Source organism: Pollachius pollachius (assembly GCF_949987615.1).
Source record: "Pollachius pollachius genome assembly, chromosome: 1".
In the NCBI taxonomy this organism is placed as follows: domain Eukaryota; kingdom Metazoa; phylum Chordata; class Actinopteri; order Gadiformes; family Gadidae; genus Pollachius; species Pollachius pollachius.
The window spans coordinates 34,065,181-34,085,081 of NC_136934.1; the positions used below are offsets into that span (position 1 = coordinate 34,065,181).

At 46.9% G+C, this 19,901-nt stretch overlaps 1 protein-coding gene across 1 annotated transcript; it reads right to left on the reverse strand.

Moving 5' to 3' along the window:
- Nucleotides 1-1,050: 1,050 nt before the first annotated feature.
- cadm4 (cell adhesion molecule 4) lies at nt 1,051-19,240 on the reverse strand (the record flags this gene model as incomplete). Its single annotated transcript, XM_079752086.1, has 5 exons — nt 1,051-3,902; nt 5,760-5,888; nt 9,302-9,415; nt 18,783-18,955; nt 19,236-19,240. 5 exons carry the CDS (start codon nt 19,238-19,240, stop codon nt 3,793-3,795), a joined length of 531 nt encoding a protein of 176 aa, XP_079608212.1. The 3' UTR covers nt 1,051-3,792.
- Nucleotides 19,241-19,901: the final 661 nt, after the last annotated feature.

Here is a 19,901-nt window from a genome sequence, read left to right on the forward strand (position 1 = left end):
AATGGCCAGTTTCCCAGAATGCAATACAGCCAGTGAAACAGCTAGCCAAAAAAAGGCCTTCTAAAAATGTGCAGCCAAATGATTTCAAATGCTCCCTTCCCCCATTGTTGATACAGCATTGTTTGCTTGAACTCAAAGCTTTAGCCCTTAACAATGGGTCAACTTTGGGTAGTCCAAGTGTAGTTCTAAAGTAATTGCTTATGCAAAGATGCAACCGCAGAAAGCCTTCGGTGGTCTTTTTCGAAACAGCAGAACAACGAAGACAGCACCTACACGAAGGTCAAATTCCTGCTTTAGCTTTTACCGACACGCAATCTTCTCTCATTTTAAAACCTACTCCCCACAACGCTGGGCCGGATAGCACCAGCTAGCAGAGGTATCTCCAGACAACTTATACTGAAGTCGTATCTTCCCTGTATTAAGATTAGGGCCTGTAGCTGTGGGTGTGTGTGTGTGTGTGTGTATGTGTGTGTGTGTGTGTGTGTGTGTGTGTGTTTAATCAGTTGTTGCCCAGAGCGCCATCTGAAGCGCGGCGGGTCTGAGGGAGTCCATTACTTTGATAGTGCTTTGACAGTCTGTCTTTATGACAGGCGACCGCGGAACCTCGCCATCGATTGCAGACAAACACATCGATCTATCACCTGCCGACCTCCAGCGGCTTTTCAAACTCGGGCCTTGCAGACAGATGGACATGTTGAGTGCTTCCCGACAGAACCGCTTCTATATCGATCCCATGGAAAGTTAACGATGGAGTCATATTTTTTTCTCCAGCTTGCTTCTGACTCAAAAGCTGCTCGCTCTATTGGCTTCTAGCTGTCTTGATGATTCATTAGCACCTTCTGTTTGTGCTTATTCTCCGTCTAGTCTAGCTGTAGAGCAAGTTAGAACCAGCTTCACGGCCCGCCTTTTTATTTTCTTCCTCCCACCTATAACTCCCCTATTACCCATTGATCCGATCGTATGCTCTGTCTCCCGTTGTGCCTTTTAAGAGCTCTTCTAGAAGACCTCCCGTTAATTAGCCTGTAAACACAAAAGACAATCCCCTCGGGGTGCATTTTTCAGAATGTTTTTTTTATTTTGTCGTGCTTTGTATCTTTCCCCTATAAAGAAATAGTTAGCTATATATCAACAATGACACATGGAGTCTAAAATAACGGAAAGCAAAAGATAGAGGGGAGGAGAGAAGACAATTAGCCACAAAAGACGGAGAAGGAGATAGAAAGGCCAGGAAAGAGTGGGAAATAGTGAAAAAGACAACAATTTCTCTACAGTAGATTGAACTAAACATGACATGGAAAGTGTACAGTTTAACTGTAGAATTTAACATTTACAATTATAATAACATTAACAATTATAATACCAACATCAATAATAATAACAGTAACAACAATCATAATTGTTCAAATAATGATAATAATTAATAAAAAAGAACACAATAAGACCTCAGTTTTTTTTCATAAAGACAAATGAAACATTTTTTTATTCTTTTCATTTTTTTCTTTAAAGAACACGGGACCAATAGTTTGTTCGGTTTTTACCTCTAGGCTAATATTCTGTTAGTATAGTTGCTTCATAACGCATTTGTCAATAGTAAACTGTCTTCTTAAAAGTTTCATTTAATTTATATTTGCTGATCTTTTTTATACAAATAAGGAATAAAGAGATATGTATACTTGTTCTGGTATGACGTTTACATGTATATGTGTGTGTGTGTGTTTGCTTGTGAGTGCGTTTGTGGTGTGTAGCTATGCAGTGGCGCTCAGAAAAATATCCCTCAATTCAATTTCATTGGAGTTCATCTCATCGTGAGCCCGCCACTGCCATTTTGTAATACTTTGAACCTTTTTCATCCTCTTAATGACATTTTAAAATAATGAACGCTTTGCTTAAACACCTCAGCAAGTCGTATTCTTTCTTCTTCAATTGAAAAGCAGTCCAGCACTAATCCTTCCATTATTATGAGCCAACAGAGAGAGAGAGAGAGAGAGAGAGAGAGAGAGAGAGAGAGAGAGAGAGAGAGAGAGAGAGAGAGAGAGAACGAGACCGACAGACAGAGCAAAGAGACAGAGCGAGATATAGAGAGAGAGGAGATATAGCGAGAAGCAGGGAGTCGAACAGGGCTGACAGCGACAACACGACAACATCGAGGAAAAGAAAGCATAATGGGAAAAATACACAACTGTCAAAATCAACAGCTGAATGTTTACATGGGGGGGTGGGCATCAGTGTATTTTAAAAAACAATAAAATGAAAAGCCTTTTGAACATAATAGAACGGTTCACAGAGAGAGAGAGAGAGAGAGAGAGAGAGAGAGAGAGAGAGGGGGGGGGGGGGAGAGAGAGAGAAAAGAACATCATGTCCACAAAGCATTCACAAAAGTTTTACGTTCAAAGTTTCTAGGATTAGATCATTTTTTTCCCCTTGTCGGCTGCCACAGCAACAGTTCTTAAGAATAGACCAGGCAAGCACAAGCACAAAGAGGCAGAATATAATCAGTGAACATCAATGGATACAACACTTCGGCCATATAGTCGAAGGTCCTATGTCCAGCTATAGGGGCACAGGTAGACATCCACAGGCCACTCCCGTCTTTCACATCTCTGTTTGCTTGAAGCCGTGGAAACACCACACAGTGGACCCGTTTCCACGGGATCAGACCGCTTTTCATACCGTGACGTACCGTGCGTTGCTGTGGTAAACAACCCCACCATGAACACAGATGATGGACGCCATTAGATATGAATCACCCGCAAAATTAAACAACAACAGGAACTTTTCCCTGCACTTTTGTTGCAGTAAATCTAAGTTATCGACTCGCTTTGTCTTCCTCTAGGGGGGTAGGCCAGCTAGCCTATCGCGGGATGATAAAATACGGAGGATCGCTAACCGGTTCATAAACTATGAATACCTTAAGAGACTCTGCGCTTTCACTCAGCATTGCTGGGGAACTACAGGAGTTGTGATGTTGGGTTGCGGCGCTTAAGAACAATAAAACTTTAAATAATTAAATTTTGCTTGCGTCAAGCTCAAAATGTCTCCTGGCCTCTTCTCCCTGACCACCACTTCCCCCACCACCACCCTTCCCTCTCTCCTCCACCTCACTCTCTCCCTAACCTCCCTCGTCCAGTTAAAAATGGGTCTCTCTAAAAAGGACTAGGGTATTTTTCTTTGCAGGGTGGAGAATGATGGTAGTCATCTGCCTCTAACTCCCCTTCCAGTCGAATGCCACCGCAGGCAGTGGGTCTTTGTGCCCCCGCGCTGCCGCTCTTTCAAAATAATTACAGTATCATTTCATTCCTCCATTTCATTGACCTATTCTCGCTCCTCTTCTCTATTTGTACCCCTCCCCTCTCTCTCTCCCTTTCTCTCTCTCTCCCTCTCTCTCTCTATCTTCTCCCTCGTTCCCTCTCTCTTGCTCTCTCTCTGTCTCTCTGACCTACTGTGTATGGCTCAGTCGGTAATGGCTGGTGGGTCTGGATTCTTGTTCTTTCTCTCTCTCTCTCTCTCTCTCTCTCTCTCTCTCTCTCTCTCTCTGTTTCCCTGGGTGACATTGAGTAAAGGCTGTGGGCTGGAATGGAGAGGTATGGATTGACTATAGCTGTGTAGCACAGTCGTTTTTCAGAAGGCTGCCTCTTATGGCCATTTGTTGTGTTCGTGTGTTTGTTTGTATGTGTTTGTGTGTTTGTGTGTTTTCGACTGGACAGAATCGAGGAGGCGGGGAGGAGGAGAGAGAAGAGAGGGCATGAGGGAAGAGGAGATAAGGAAAGAGGAGAGGAGGAGATATAAGAGGTGCTACAGCAGGTATTCTTTCTTCCCCTGGGTGGCGTCGTTCCCGTTGAGGAAGGCCTCCTGCACCTCGCCATGCTCGTCCAGACCGCTGGCCTCATGGGTGAGATAGGAGCCTGGAGGGAGAGAGCAGGGGAGAGAGAGGCAGGGACGGACAGTAGGGGAGAGAGAGCGGGAGAGAGAGAGAGAGAGAGACAGAGAGAGAGAGAGAGAGAGAAGGAGAGAGAGAGGGAGGAGAAGAGAGAGTAGGAGAGAGGGAGAGAGAGAGTAGGAGAGAGGGAGAGAGAGGCAGAGACGGACAGTAAGGGTGAGAGAGAGACAGAGAGAGAGAGAAAGTGTGAGATAGAGGGAGAGATAGAGAGAGAAAAAGAGAGGAGGAGAGAGAGGGAGAGAGAGAGAGAGTTATAGAGGGAGGGCGAGAAGGAAAGGGGGGAGAGGGAGGAGAGAAGAGAGAGAGAGGGATGGGGGGTGGAGAAAGGAGAGAGAGAAGCCAGATATTCAGAGATAAAGAAAGACAGAAAGTATTATAGAAGGAGAGAGGGCAAAAGCAAGAGAGAGAGAGGGAGAGAGCAAAATGAGAAACAAAATGGGGACGGGTTAGGTAGTAAAGTGTCATGACCGTTGCGGCGCCATGCAGCGTTATCTAACCAATACGAGAGCTGATATTATCCAGTGTCATACCTGTGGTGGATTAATTCATTAGTTCACTGATTATTATTGAGTCAATACCAGGCGAGGATAGGCTCTCTGGTACGGTACGAGCCTATCAGCGGTGGCGGTGAATTCATACGCACAAAACACACAAAAAATAGCATGAGAGGAAGAGGCGGGGGAAGAGGAAGAGGGCGAAGCGGGGAGAATAAAGAGAGAGAGTGAGAGAGAGAGAGAGCGAGAGAGAGAGGGTGAGATTGACAGGAAACAATGGGAGGGACAGTTAAGGTACAAGAGAAAAATGGCATGCTTGTGTCACTCAAGATTGCCTTCCCCAAACCCCCCGCCCTCCACGTAAAGAAAACAATTCGGCGTCTCCCTCTCGCCCTCATGATTAATGGATGAATGAGCTCAGACCGCCGTGGTTCAGCAGAGAGTAAGAAGAAACCGTTCCAATCATTTTCCCGCCACAGTGCTGGCACGCTCCCCAGCACTGCCGGAGGTGAGTGACACCTTCATTCTCCTCCGCGCCAGGGAGATTGACTGGCCGCACCGGCAACGAGCGACGTCTCCCCCCACCCCCATTCCCCCCCCGCCAACACAGGGCTCTCATGCCCCCTGTCGCCGCAGCCATTCGTAGTAACACTCCCATCCGCCCGCCTGATTGGCCGTTGGAGCCTTGATTGACAGCAGCTCCGGCCACAGCCGTGGACTCTGTGAGCCGAATGGTTCTGAGATCCCACCCCCGCCCCTACCCTCCCTAGTGCTCTCTTGGCAGCGTGTGGTGCGCGGCCGGTGAGCTGCCAGCACTTCCCAACAGCAAGGGAATGCCGGAGAGATAGTCCTGTTTTTTATTTAATGCACCGGGTCTCTCTCAGTGGTAACATATAGAGTCATAAAATACTGACGCCACGCCCTCATTTCACAGCCCCAGCCCCATCGCGCCGTCTGGGCCCGGCCAAGGTCGTCCATCAGGCGGGCGAGCGTCTTGGCACAGCGCAGCCTCCTGTACTATCTACTTTACTCTGCCATCTTTTACACCTCTGTAGAAAGGATTATTTTCCAGGAAACGCATTTCAACTGATTTCCCCCTTGGTGTGTTTTATTAGAAAGTGGCGACGAAATGAGAGTGCACGTCTGTGAAAACCGCTATAAATATGCAATGCAGCGGAGCCACTGAGGTGAGCACAGCTGCCGTAAGGAAATTATATTACTTTTCACACAGTGTAATTTGTGTGTGTCTGTCTCTGTGTCTGTGTGTATCTCGGTGTGTGTGTCTGTATGTCGGTGTGTGTGTGCAACAGACAGAGAGTGTGTATTACCTTTTTGTCGGACAGAGCACCAGATGGTGACGATGAGGACACAAATGATTGTGAAAACCAGAAGGGCAAGGACGCCCCCTATGACGGCATACGGTACTGCACTGTGTGTCTCCACCACTGCACCAGGGTCTGGGGGAGAGAGGGAGACAGACCCATCAAGTTAGGCAAGGGTGGAGAGAAAGAGAGAGAGAAGGGTGGGAGAGGGGGGCAAAATTGTATTGTGGAGCGAAGGAATATCTGAGAATAATGTATTTTAATATTTTAAAAGCAAGGAAAATGACAAGAGAGAAATGGAGTGTGTGTGTGAGAGAGAGATAGAGAGAGATAGAGAGAGAGATTGAGACAGAGGTAGAGATAGATTGAGAGAGAGTTAGAGAGAGAGAGAGTTAGAGAGAGAGAGAGAGACAGAGAGAGAGACAGAGAGAGAGAGAGAGACAGAGAGAAACAGAGATAAACACACACACACACACACGTAGAAAGACTTGATTAGAGAGGGAGAGGGAGAGGGCGGGAGGTAGAGAGACAAGGAAAGATGTATTGGGGGAAAGACAGAGCATACAAATTAGATAAATATATTGGAATATGCGAAAGAAAAGAGAATGACAGAGGGAGAGAGATGATGGTCTTGGGAAAGAGAAACACATTTAATCATATAAAAGGAAAGAGAAAGAGAGCATTAAGGCCTATGATCACACTGACATCACAGACTCCCAGACAGAGAGGACAAGTCAACAAATGCAACACACAGAGTCAATTAAAGAAGAGTGTTGTCCACTACAGCAGCAGTAGCCACTCAAGCCAAGCACCTTCAAAGGACCACCATGCATTTAGGATGGGACACAACTTTGTGCGCCTGAGTTTGTGTGCGTGTATGCACACCCACGTCGTGTATGGGTTATTGTTTTTTCCCACAATGAATTCTGGGAAAATGAAGTGGTGTGTATAGCGAGAGGTATACAAACAGGGAAACAAAGACTGATCTTCAATTCCTGCCCTGTTTTGTATTGTAATATGTATATTATTTGTGTGAAATTGTATTCATAGAGCAGCACTTTAAATAAGCACTATTCCCAAGGTCTCCAGGACACTGATGCAGAGCTCCATGACACAGATGCAGACAAACAACAAGCAAAGAGAAAAACACCAGCCTTTGTGTGTGAGTGTGTGTGTGTGTGTGTGTGTGTGTGTGTGTGTGTGTGTGTGTGTGTGTGTGTGTGTGTGTGTGTGTGTAAGCATAGTCATGCATGTACGCCCATACGTGATTGGCTGAATGCTGACAGGCCATCAGTCACAGTATAAGTCCAATCACCAGGAGACACAGAAAGAAAGAGAAAGCACGGCGAATGAAAAACAGAGAAAAGAATCACCCCCAAGACTCCATCGCTGAAATAAATAATGCACCCAATTAATGTCTCTGCATTCTAGACCCCAAACCTAGTCCCAGAGCCTGACCCTGGAGTCTGATTGGACGACCCGGGGGAGGCTGTTCACCCAATAGGAACCGCAGTGTGTGAACGGACAGTGGGCTAAGAGAGAGGCAAGGACGGCCGACCTATTGACTGAACTGGAGAGGCCCTGAGGGAATGGGATTAAATCATGCATCACTTATCCACACCTGGGAGAGAGAGATAGACCAAATAGGAGAGTCAAGGAGGGAACGAGGATGGGAGTGGTTCAAGAAGGTAGGAGGAGGGATGAGGAAAAGGGGATTTGATAAATAAGGACAGGAGATAGGTCCTGTAATGCATGTCCCGCTATGTGCAGTCGGCTTCACGTTCACCACCACCAAGCCTGAACTCTGAGTAATGAGGGCCTTCTAGGGGTGGGCCCATGTCTCTGCATCTGTGAGTGTGTTTGTGTGTGTCGTTGTGCAATGGTTCATAGAGTGTGTATGTTCGGTGTAAACGATGAATGTGTGTCCTACCCCATTAGTATAAATAGTGCCCGGCTAACTTGTAAGTGTAAACAGTGATTGAGTACAGCTGACTCTCATCACTAACCATCTGAGGAGTGCGTCTGTGTTTGTGTGTGTGTGTGTGTGTGATTGTGTGGCATGTAAATGTAACCCATGTCTACACCACATTTTCCAGTTTATCTCCCATGCTCTCCCATCTGTGATGAACCTGGAGTGGGCGAGACCTGAGGGTCTGGCGTGTGTGCGCTGCGACGGCACCCTTCATCGACGGCTCAGGATTGACTTAACATTGACTTAACACTCCCCCACCACTGCTGATCTGTTTCTGACACCACCACACTCAAACCCCAGCTCACGAACAGACAAACGCTCACGCACGCATGCACAAATACACATATGTATTCATGGACATACGTACACATGCACATACATACACAGACACACACACACGCACACACAGAAACACACAGAGCAGCCGACACACACTCTTAACTGCAGCTAGGGGCATGGAGAGAGAGAGAAAGTGAGAGAGCAAGAGAGAGAGAGAGAGATAGAGAGAGAAGAACAATGTTCCTCTCTCTCCCTCTCTCGCTCTCTCTCACCCCCCCTCTCTCTCTCTCACGCTCTCTTTTTCTCTCTCTCTCTCTTTCTCTCTCTCTCTCTCTCTCTCTCTCTCTCTCCATCCACCTCATTCTCCAGCTTCAGAGATTAAAAGAGAAGGTAGGAACCACGGGGAGCTGAGTGGGGAGAAAGATTTCAATGCATTTGAGTGTGCATATGTGTGGTGTGTGAGGATGTGCATGGATTTGTCCCTATGTGTTTCCCCGAGGGAGTAATTATTAGTTTGTGACTTTGTCGTGGAGATTTGGTGGAGCGAGAAGGATAAAAGATGCAGGATCTCACACGTAGACACGTGCACACTCACACACTCGCGCGCACACACACACACAGGCACGGATCAAAGTATTACATACCTGTCTATCCCCTAGATGAATAACATAGGGGAAATAACCCGTTGCAACGTTCTGCTCTATTACTCTGTGTGTGTGTGTATGTGTGTGTGTGTGTGTGTTAATGTGTGTATGTGTGTTTGTGATTCTCTGTGTGTGTAAGAGATTAGTTCCCAGAGTCTTCCAGTCAACGGTAGAAGAGCTGATCTAAATCATTATCTGTAAACACATGTTCAACAGCAGAGCCCCCAACCTGCCATACAACACAAAAACACCTGCCACACACACACACACAAACACACACACACACACACACACACACACACACACACACAAACAAAATAGCTGACCAAGCAGTTTGTGTGTAAGGACCCCGAGCCAAAAACTGATATGAAAGAACAAGAGAGGAAACAGAGAGAAAGAGAGAGTGAGAGCGAGAGGGAGCGAGGGAAGAGAGGATGAGTCAAGAGAAGGAAGTCTCTCCTCCTCTTGGCTCCTGAATCTGAACATGATGTGTGGAGCCATTGGAGACCGCAGATGTAACAGAAGGTGCGACGAAACATCTTTCAAACTTTACCTGCAGGAGAACAATGGAAGACAAGGAGGCAAGCGACGGTTGATTGGGAAGGAGAGGAATGAAGGGAGCGAAGGAAGCGGAAGGGGTCTACATACGTTACCTTTGGGGTCCGCGGCCCAGATGGGTACTACAGGGGTTGGGGCTGAAGGGTGAGAGGTGATTGGTTGGGAGGTAGTAGTGGGAGGGACCACGGTGGTGGTGACTGACACATTGTCTACAGACAAACAAGGGGATGGGATGAAACACACACATAAACACAAACATGGGTTATCTATCTATCATGCAGAATATATTTCAACACAGGCTTCATTAGGCAGTTTGTGAGCAAACGTTTCAATGCAATGCAAAAGTTTTGAGATTAGGGCCTCTTCTCCGGGGTCTTTGATTTGCTTTTTCCCTGGAGGGCCACCTAAATAACAGAATGTCATTCTTAAATGGAAGTCCCCTTATCTTAAGTAGACGTCAAGAATGTAGGACACTGGCACTTGAGGAAAGACATAGAACAGAAAATGGTCTCCGATTCCATTTAGATTTAAGAGACGAATGCTGTTCATTATTTTTGCTCAAATCCTTTGTGCGTTGAAATGGAATCAATCCCGCTTCCTGACAACTGATAAGGTCAGGGACAGATGGCATTCTCCCCAACAACGGCTAGCACTACTACTACCTTTGGTAGAGACACGAGCAAGGCACTGAATGAAGCCACGCTGGAAAGCAACACTCGAACCCAAAATACGCTGTCAGTAAAAATATACGGGCAACGCATGCAGATACTTTTACCCGATAGCACAATAGCACGAAGGAAGAGACAGATGCATTGTGGGTGATGACAGATGCGTGTTCCAGAAGAAGAAGGTCACACGGGGATGGGTGTCACTCAAGGTTGTCACAACAATAGCGCAGTGGATCTGACCGCCACCTGAACAGTCCGGCGTGGACACAATGTTGGGTGGGAGATGTATCAGAATGAGACTTTTGTTGCTGAAGGAAGAAAGATCTCAGAGTACAATGGAATGACAAAGGAAGATGGTAGGACTGGGTGTGTGCATGTGTGCACCTGTGTGTGTGTGTGTGTGTGTGTGTGTGTGTGTGTGTGTGTGTGTGTGTGTGTGTGTGTGTGTGTGTGTGTGTTTGTTTGTGTGTGTGTATGTGTATGTGTGTATGTGGAAGTCTGTGTGTGAGCATGTATCAGAAGTTTATTGTTGTCACAGAGCATTCACTCATACATTCAGGTTTGGTCGACGAGTGTGTGAGCCCACATGCTCACACACACATCCCCTCTCTCTCTCTCTCTCTCTCTCTCTCTCTCTCTCTCTCTCTCTCTCTCTCTCTCTCTCTCTCTCTCTCTATATCTCTACTTCTCCCTGTCTCACACTCCACCTCTCTCTCTCACACACATTATCCATTTCTCTCTCTCCTGCTGCATTATCTGTTCAGTAATTTATTGGTAAATATTCCTCTATCTCTTCCCTTCACTTCCACTCTCTGGCCCTGAGATCATCAATCGCTTTTTTGTTCTCCTCTTATGTGAGCATAACATTCCCACATCACCACCTCCACCTATACCGTCCTCAACCCCCCCACACACACACACACACAGTCAGTCACACACACACACACACACACACACAAACAGTCAGCCACACACACACACACACAATCTCACACACACCCACACACACAAACACAAACAGTCATACACACACACACACACACACACACACACACACACACACACACACGGTTACACACACACACGCCTCTTCATTGTGTACGCCCTCTCTCTCTCCTGTGCATCTGCAGCACAGAGCTGTTTTAAGAGCTGCACGAGTCCTTCATAAAGACAGGGGAGAGAGATAAAAACAGAGCTAAATAGAAAGAGAGCTATATGAAAAAGAGAGAGAGAGAGAGAGAGAACTAGATAGAAAGACAGAGGTATAAAAAGAGAGAGAGAGACCTATAGAAAGGTAGATAGAATAATAAAAAAAGGATATACATAGAAAGAGAGAGGGGAGAGAGGGTGGGTAGAAACAGAGAAAAATAGCAACACAAATGAGAGAGAGAGAGGGGGGGAGAGGGAGGGAAAGAGAGATGGATGGAGAGAGAGAGCAATAGAGAGAATGAAGCACAATGTTATGAAGACAGAGATTCTGACTGAGCATTAGCAGGAAGAGGAATGGTGGAGAGGCGGATAGAAAAGCGGGTTTCTGCAGAAGGGAGGGGAGTGACAAAGTGGATAGGAGGAGAGGAATTGGGTGGTGTTAATTGTTTCTGTGCTCAATCTCGCTAATTACGCCTCTGTGTGCTTCTAAGCCTGAACACCACACCAACACAACAGTTATACGCACACAAGCATGAAAATGTGTATGCGTGTGCGCGCGTTTGCAGCAGGTTAAGTGTGCGTATTCATGGGCAGTCCTCACCTGCACTGCAGGATTAATGACCGGGATTAGCATCATAATTAATTGGCCGCTGATTAATTTCTTGGGACAAACATGGACGACCTAAAAATAATTGCTTGCTGGTGTTTTTTTTCCCTATCTCCTTGTTCTACTCCTCAGGCAACTATTTCACAGCCTCTATCCCTCTTCCTGTCGTTCCTTTCTCTGTTGCACCAACAAAACTCTTCTCTGCCTCTCTACTCCCTCTCCCTCATGCTCTTTCTCCTCTGACTTCCCTATGCGTCGCACCGCCTCTGCACTCCTCCTCTGCTCCTCGCTTTCGTTCTACCGCTCCTTCGACGAGCCTGTTCCTTTTCCCCGCTCCCTTACCCGTTCCCCTACCCGCCCCCTTACCCGCTCTCTTCAGCTTAATTAAGGACAACGACGTGCAGCTGCGACACCGCGGTGCCCAATAGCCCCATCCCCCCCACCCCCTACCCCCTGCCTACCTCCCCCCTCCACCCCCTGTAACATCGTATTGTTATTCATTAACACTGTGTGGCTGCCAATCAGGCACGCAGCCCATGTGCTTTCTGGAGGATGGATGCGGCGCCGCTCGCGATAATGATTCCCCTCCTCCTCGTATCTCGTCGCCGCAGCCTTCCGCGCGCCCGAGGAAACCACATGTGCTTCTCTTTCTCCGGGTGTGTGTGAAGCTGCGATCCGTGCCCCTCTTTTTGGATCCACTTCCAGGGTGACTGGTTGGCTTGACCCGGTGATTCTCAAAGTGGGGGTCCTGACCCCCACTCAGGGGGATGGGCGTGAGATGGCTTCCAAATTGTATCATTTTCCATTTCTATCCTTTTTTTTTTATCGTAGTTTTAGGATTTTATAGTAGAAAGCCCCATTGTTTCTGGAGGGGTAATCATTTTACTCTGTCAGTAGGCATCTGTGCTGGTGTGTGAACGTGTGTGTATGAGTGGGTGTATATGTGTGTGTGTGTGAGTGTGTGTATGTGTGTGTGTGTGTTTATTTGTGAGTCTTTGTATACATGCCTGCCCCATTTCTGAGGAGCTGGGGAGGAGGTCAAGAGACAAGGTTCAGCCCAAATAATTTCAGGGCTCGCAAGCTAATTAGTTTGAGAACCACTTCTCAAACCAACCGGGTAAAACTCCCTTGTTTGCTGCTGCTTACTGCGTACAGGCCATTCCTTGTGTAGCAACCGGCGGTCCCATGTTACAGGTCATTCTCTGTCTCCTCCAACCAACAGGCCTTGTCTTGTCTCCCTGTGCTGTTCCATAAAGGCACAAAAGCCCATTAAAAGCAAGATTCATTCCCTGGCTCTCATGGCCTCGCCTTGCCTATTCCAACAGCCGCAGTCCGCTTGTAAATCAGCGGGCCGAAACGCACAGGTCTGCCAGCCGGGGGCCCTCAAGGTCATCGCTGATTGGTTGGAGAATTCCCCTCCGGAGCCAACTTTGTAACTCACAGTAGACAGCGCCACACAGGAGTTTTTAGCTCTTCCCTCAACACTCGCTTATTTGTTGTAAACCTTTAACCCCAGCCAGCCAGACCAACCTATCAAGGCTTTTTTATTCTCGACCTTTGTTCCCATTTGTTCATTCAATCTTTCCTTTTTCCCTTTTTCTAAAGAGACCCGACGCCATTAATATGAAGGTCTTTGTTTTTTTTTCTTCAATGCAATTATGCCCATGGCTCATTACACAGAGCCGGGCAGACACCTTAATCCCCTGGTCACAACACGGCTCTCTCTCCCTGTGACTCATCCATACATCCCTCCAACCTCTCTCTCTCTCCCTCTCTATTAAACCATTTATTCATTCATCTGCTTCCCTCGCTCCACGCTCCCCCGCTGTGTCTTGTTGATAGCTTTTCTCCACACACGCTCTCCGAAGGAACAGGCAGGTGGGAAGGGGAACGCACGCACGCACACACACACTTTAAATTCCAACGCATACAAAATTGTGTAAAGGTTTGCTCTCGTTAACTCGCTATCTTGCTATCTCGCATGCTCTCCTTCCTCAACACATTTTTTCCTCTATTTCCTCTCTCTTTCTCTCTCTCTCTCTCTCTCTCTCTCTCTCTCTGTTAGATTCAAACACATTCTCTAGCTCTCTCTCTCTTCTCTCTCGTACAATTCCATTTGAATGGGTTTCTATTGGCTTGGTGATTCATCTGAGTGCTGCAGCTCAGTTCAATTACATAAGCAGCTCCTCTGGGCTCTCCTCAGACTATCAGCCACATTCTCTTCTGGCGACACACACACACACACACACACACACACACAAACACACACACACACTCACATGCACAAGCACACACACACACACACACACACACACACACACACACACACACACACACACACTCACATGCACAAGCACACACACACACACACACACACACACAAACACACACACACACACACACGACACACAAGCACAAGCACACACACACATGCGTGTGCACAAACAAACACACACTCACAAACCCGAATGCATTTCCCCATAACAACGGTGACAGCGGAGATAAAATAACTGTGCACAGCAACATCAGATGTGCACGGTTTTGGCGTGCATTCACATCCCTGAGGTGGTTGTGTGTGTATGTGTGCGTGTGTGTGTAGGCATACTCACCATGGCATTATCCTTGGCCTTTATCAACACTGATTACTGATTTTCAGCTTTTGCAAAGGTTTCGAGCTTAAAAAGTATGCATACATAAACATGCTCATTCCAACACACACACACACAAACACACACACACGCACACACAGACACACTCTCAGAGATGAAAACAAAATTAAACTTTCAAATCACCTTTCCGTCTACTACTTTTTCCAGCTCTCGAGTGTACACAAACACACACATAAACACACACGCAAACGCACGGGACTACAACAGCACAGATATCCAGATCCCAAAACACCCACAAATGCACAAAGTTGAGCAGAATAACACCTCGCTTCAATGGCTCACGTTTCTGTCATACTGCAGTCTCCCCTGAGAGCCCCTATAGTCTCTCGCTTTGCTCTGGGTTCTCCTCCGCCCGATCTTGTCTGGCTCCCCTCACAAGCTGACAGTGCCCAAAGCACCTGCGACAAATTGGCAGTTACTTTTGGCTGATTCCTTGCTTGGCATGTAGGGCCCAGATGGGAAGCAACCGTCACAGAGGGAAGCTTGACACCTAGCCACCAGATAGAGCATTAGTTTCTTCCTGCACCTGCTGATTTTAATATTATCATTCTGTTTCTGCTGAATCATTCTTTCAGAAGGTTCTTCCCTTCTTTCCTCTCTCTCTCTCTCTCTCTCTCTTGCTCTCTCTCTCTGTTTTGAGGCTCTTCAACTGTAACTTCAACTCTAGCAACATGTATACAAACATGTGTCTTTCAGAAGAAAATCCTCTACCATTAACAAACACACACACACAAAATAAACCACACACACATACACACACCAGCGCACACATGGGCACAAAAACGCACACACACACGCAAAAAAGCCCCAACTAACAGACTTGACCAGCTCCCATGTCCTGCTGTGTCTGAAGTTATTTCCCACTGGGGGAGGCAGACACATGACTCATTTGATCAGCCCATTTATCTGACTGCCTGCGGTGGCCGAAGTTAACCTGACTTTGACCTCCATCTCTAGCGCCTTGTCTGTGTTGCTGTGCTGGCCCACAACACTTTCCCCATGCTCATTATGCAATGCTCATTCCGTTCCTCTCCGCCCTGTCAAACATCACGGCCCCCCGCTGGGGAGGCGTACAAGATGCCCTTCAAAATAAAAGTTCAGCGAGATGGGGGAGGGGGAGCAAGGTGAAAACCATATAGTCATTAAATATATCTACTCTGAGACCACTGCCAAAAATGTGTGGATGAGATGAAGAAACAGCAGGGACTATATGATAAAATACCATTATTTTGGTATTTTATTTTGGTTCTCCTCTTAGTGGGGAATAAAGAGCTAAGTGCATAACACAGAGCCTATTATTAAAGCAATATGTCAAACGTTGAAAAAAATAAAAGACATGACATTACCATAAAACTCATGATATGCTACCAAAGTCATTTTTTAAGCCACTGCTCAACAAATAGCTATACTGTTTTCCCGCCCTGAACAATTATCTTCCTCACTTTGAAACCTTACACACTGTTGCACGAGCCTTCATTATCATAATCTTTACAAAGTAGCTACACTATCTCTTCAAAACGGTTCATCTTATATCAACACAAAAATGTGTTTGATAACGGCAGATATCGAATAATTGGTAATCTCTTCTGCTCACTTTTGAAATTGTATGTGTGTTACCCAGAATGCAATCTACTCTCCCACCAATCTTCCATCTGAGAGGAGATCAGAACGGAGCCAGATCCATTAACTGCTTCTACCCACCGGCAGTACCGCATATTAGAAAGACACACCTGTACTTTATCAGTGATAATAAACTATATCAGTCCCATCATCTACCAATTATTGCCACAGCACTGGACGTCATGCTGAATGCTGTTTGACTGATTATTTCACGTTGGACCAGCCCATTATTTCACTGCTGCTACACCGCTGTTTACCTGCTTATGGCACAGTGTCTGTTTTTTCATTTAATGCAATGTCTTTTTTAATGTACTGACTGCTCTGCCAGTCTGTTCCTCAACTGGTTTGGTGCGGCAGTGAGTGTGAGAGTCCTGAGTGTTGAAACCTCAGACAGAAGAGTGTAAAGCATGGAGAGCCCCCCCAAACCACTGCAGCAGAAGTCCACATCATCAGTAATCAGAAGACAGAGGGAAGACGAAGCCGCAGCTTAGAAACAAAGACCTGCTTTAAAATAATACATCCAACAGATTAGTGTTACACTTGAAAGCAAAGCTTCGATTTTAACCTCTTTAGGGAAATAAAGGTTTCAATATCATTGGGTCAGCGGTAGAGCGGGTTTCTTTAAGTACCTGAGCCACTCGTAGTTCAGGACTTTGGCAGGGGGATTTAAGAGCTGATCTCTGGAAATCCTCTTCCCAGTCCAGAAGCTGGGGGCAGGGTCTGTTATAGAGGCTACGGGAGCTTCTAATTATGTTTCCCAGAATCATGTGACTGACTATAACTTAAGACATTTAGTTAATTAAAGCTATGTTAATTAGAGCATGGACTTTGTTTGTATATGTGTGTGTGTGTGTGTGTGTGTGTGTGTGTGTGTGTGTGTGTGTGTGTGTGTGTGTGTGTCTGTATGTTTAATTATGTGTGTGTTTGTGTGTGTGTGTGTGTGTGTGTGTGTGTTTGGGATAGAGACAGATAGAGAGCGAGAGCGAAAGAGAGAGAGAGAGGGAGAGAGAGAGATGACACAGAGACCAGAAAGAACAAGGATCTGGTTTCAAAGAGACAGAGAGTGAAATAAATGGAAAGTTCAGCGGTTTCATTGACGTAAAGAGAAATAACGATGGGAAGAAATAACTAAGTTCAAGATGAAGAGCGGGGGGGAAGAGGACCGAGGACGACGGGAAGGAAGCGGAGGAGAGACAAGGCTCTTCAGGGGAGGCAGTGCACATCAAAGGCAGACATGTTTAACCTTCTAGAAGCAGAGCAGGAGGTGCAGAGACTAAGAGGCAGAGAGCTGGAGAGAGCCAAAGGTGGAGAAAGAGAGAGGGTGCAATGGGTAGCAAGGCATGTCACCTTTCATCTCGCCACTTTTGTCACTCTCTCTCTCTCTCTCAAAGGGTTTCTTAAGCATTTTCTATAGAAATCTCGCTTGCATTCATGTGCTATTTTACTTCCTGTGTCCTTCTTGTACTTCTGAATGTGTGTGAAATGTGTGTGAAAGTTAAAGATGAAAGTGTGTGTGTGTGTGTGTGTGTGTGTGTGTGTGTGTGTGTTCGTGTGTGTGTGTGTGTGTGTGTGTGTGTGTGTGTGTGTGTGTCTGTTCATGTAGGAGAGTGCGCAGCGAAGCAACCTTTCGGCCATAACAGCCCATTACACACCTCCATTTTGTCGCTCTCATCCTCTGCCTACTTCTCTTCGGTTAATCAGGTGTGTTTGAGTGTAATGGCAGAAGGAACCATCCCTGGATAAATGGGTGTGGGGGGGGGGGGGGGGGTAGGGGGGTAGAAGCAGCACTGTAGGTGGATATGCCTTTAGGAGTGGTTCCCTTAATGGCTGCGGGATTCATTAGCATCCCTGCGAGACTGTAATGATGAGTCCTCCCCACAATGAGGCTGCCTCCTCACCAGGACCAAGGACGCTACCACTACCAACTTCTTCCACTCTTGACCTAAATCAGGAGACTACAAAGGCAAATAATGTTTACACACGCTGTTGTTTCAAATGCATCAAGGAGCTTGGCGTGCCAAAATAAAGGTACGCAAGAAGAAAGGCTGCGTTCTCTCCCTTTGATACAAACTGAGGTTTAGATACAAAGGAAATCTGGAGTGAGATTTAAAAAATGTACCCGTGATCCCCCTGGTTCACACAGAGCACAAACCGCTCCTCTACCCAGGGCCACACCGACTGCATCCAGAGACAGGATGTAGTTGCAGTTTCCAACTCTTGTAACGTAACCGCATCTCATCTCCTGCGAGACCCCCACTGCCGCAGCTCCCAAACATCCCCTGGATCCCTCCTCCATCTTAAACGGAAGCACCTGCTCCATTGCGCAGACAAGGTATCTAAAACCAGGGAGGAGGAAGAAGATTAAGCCCCAGTGATCGTTGCAGAGAGTACCAGCGGCCCCCAGGAAGCCCGGACTCTAATCCATGTATTGAAATCCCCCCCCCCCCCCCCCCCCCCACCCTTCCCCTGCAACCGAATATGTCGGCGTGTCTCGCCAAGCCCCCTTTGATTTACCAGGATGTCTCCGGTCTGATACCACCTGCTGGTTTATTTATCAGGGCGCCACCCCGGTGGATCTCCCCTGTGTGCTTCCCTGGTGAAACGCAGACGTTAGGTAAGGCCATCAAAGGGCATGGCAGAGAGCCATGTCGCAGTAACCAAGCACAAAGCCCTTGTTGCCGGGGCTTGTTGCCTGGAGATCCATAGCGATATCCAATCAATAGTTAATGAGTCCCCGCCGGTCTGCGAGCGGAGGAACATAACTACGGCTCAAAGGTGGATCTAAAAAATAAGAACACAGAATCTGAAGCAAATTGTAGCCAAATTGTCAACCCGTGGACGATAGGTAGCCGCGGATCCTTACCGTAGACCAGGAGGCTGTAGTGGTCCCCGGCCCAGCCGTAGTCGTTCTGGGCCTGACAGAGGTACGTGCCGTTGTGTGATTGGCTGAGGCGGGATATTTGCAGGTTGGGGCCGGAGATCTCCGCCCTCTCGGGCAGAGTTTCATTGATCCTCGACCACTGAATGCTCCTAGGCCTGGGAGAGGGGAGGGGAGAGAGAGAGAGAGAGAGAGAGAGAGAGAGAGAGAGAGAGAGAGAGAGAGAGAGAGAGAGAGAGAGAGAGAGAGAGAGAGAGAGAGAGAACGAGAGGGAGGGTGGGGGGAGAAAAAACAAAAGGACATTGTATGGGAATGAACAGAGAAGAAATAAATAAAGGTAAGGCCATAGTGTGTTAGACTGTCCCATTCTTCAGCCATCCTCACAAAACTAGATGTTCTGCCCCTCAAACACACACACACACACAAACACACACAGACCCCATATACATTTTGTGGTCTAATTTTATTTTTGCCAATGTTGCTGTTCCACTACTGCTATTGCTACTACAACTCCTACAACTCCTCTTACTACTGATACTAAAATTTAGACTCTCACTACTGCTACTATGAATACTACTGTCCCTACGACCACTACTACCACTAACACTACTAACACTACTACTGCTACTACTCTTACTACTACTAATACTACTATTACTAACACTACCACCACTTCTATCAGTGCCACTACTACTACTACTACTACTACTACTACTACTACTACTACTACTGCTACTCATAATAATGGATATAAACAATTATAATTCATGTAAGTGTTAATATTAATTATTAATGTCAGTCCTAATAATCAGCACACTTTACATTCATACCAAATGTATATTCCATACCGCAACCTTTTACATTCTAGTTAAAATAAGGGGGTACAGTTGGTCTGGTCTGGTGCACTAATGAGGAAGGTGCAGAGCAAAGGTCCGGGGGGACCACGGTGGGAAGGACAGAACCGCGACAACTTAAGAGCACTGCTCTCGACATTTGGCACCAGGGTCGCAGAGAACAGGGGGGATGAGGAGAGGGAGAGGAGGAGAGGGTGAGGAGGAGTAGAACGGTAGGAGGCATGAGAGGAGTGGCGAGGAGTTAGGAAGA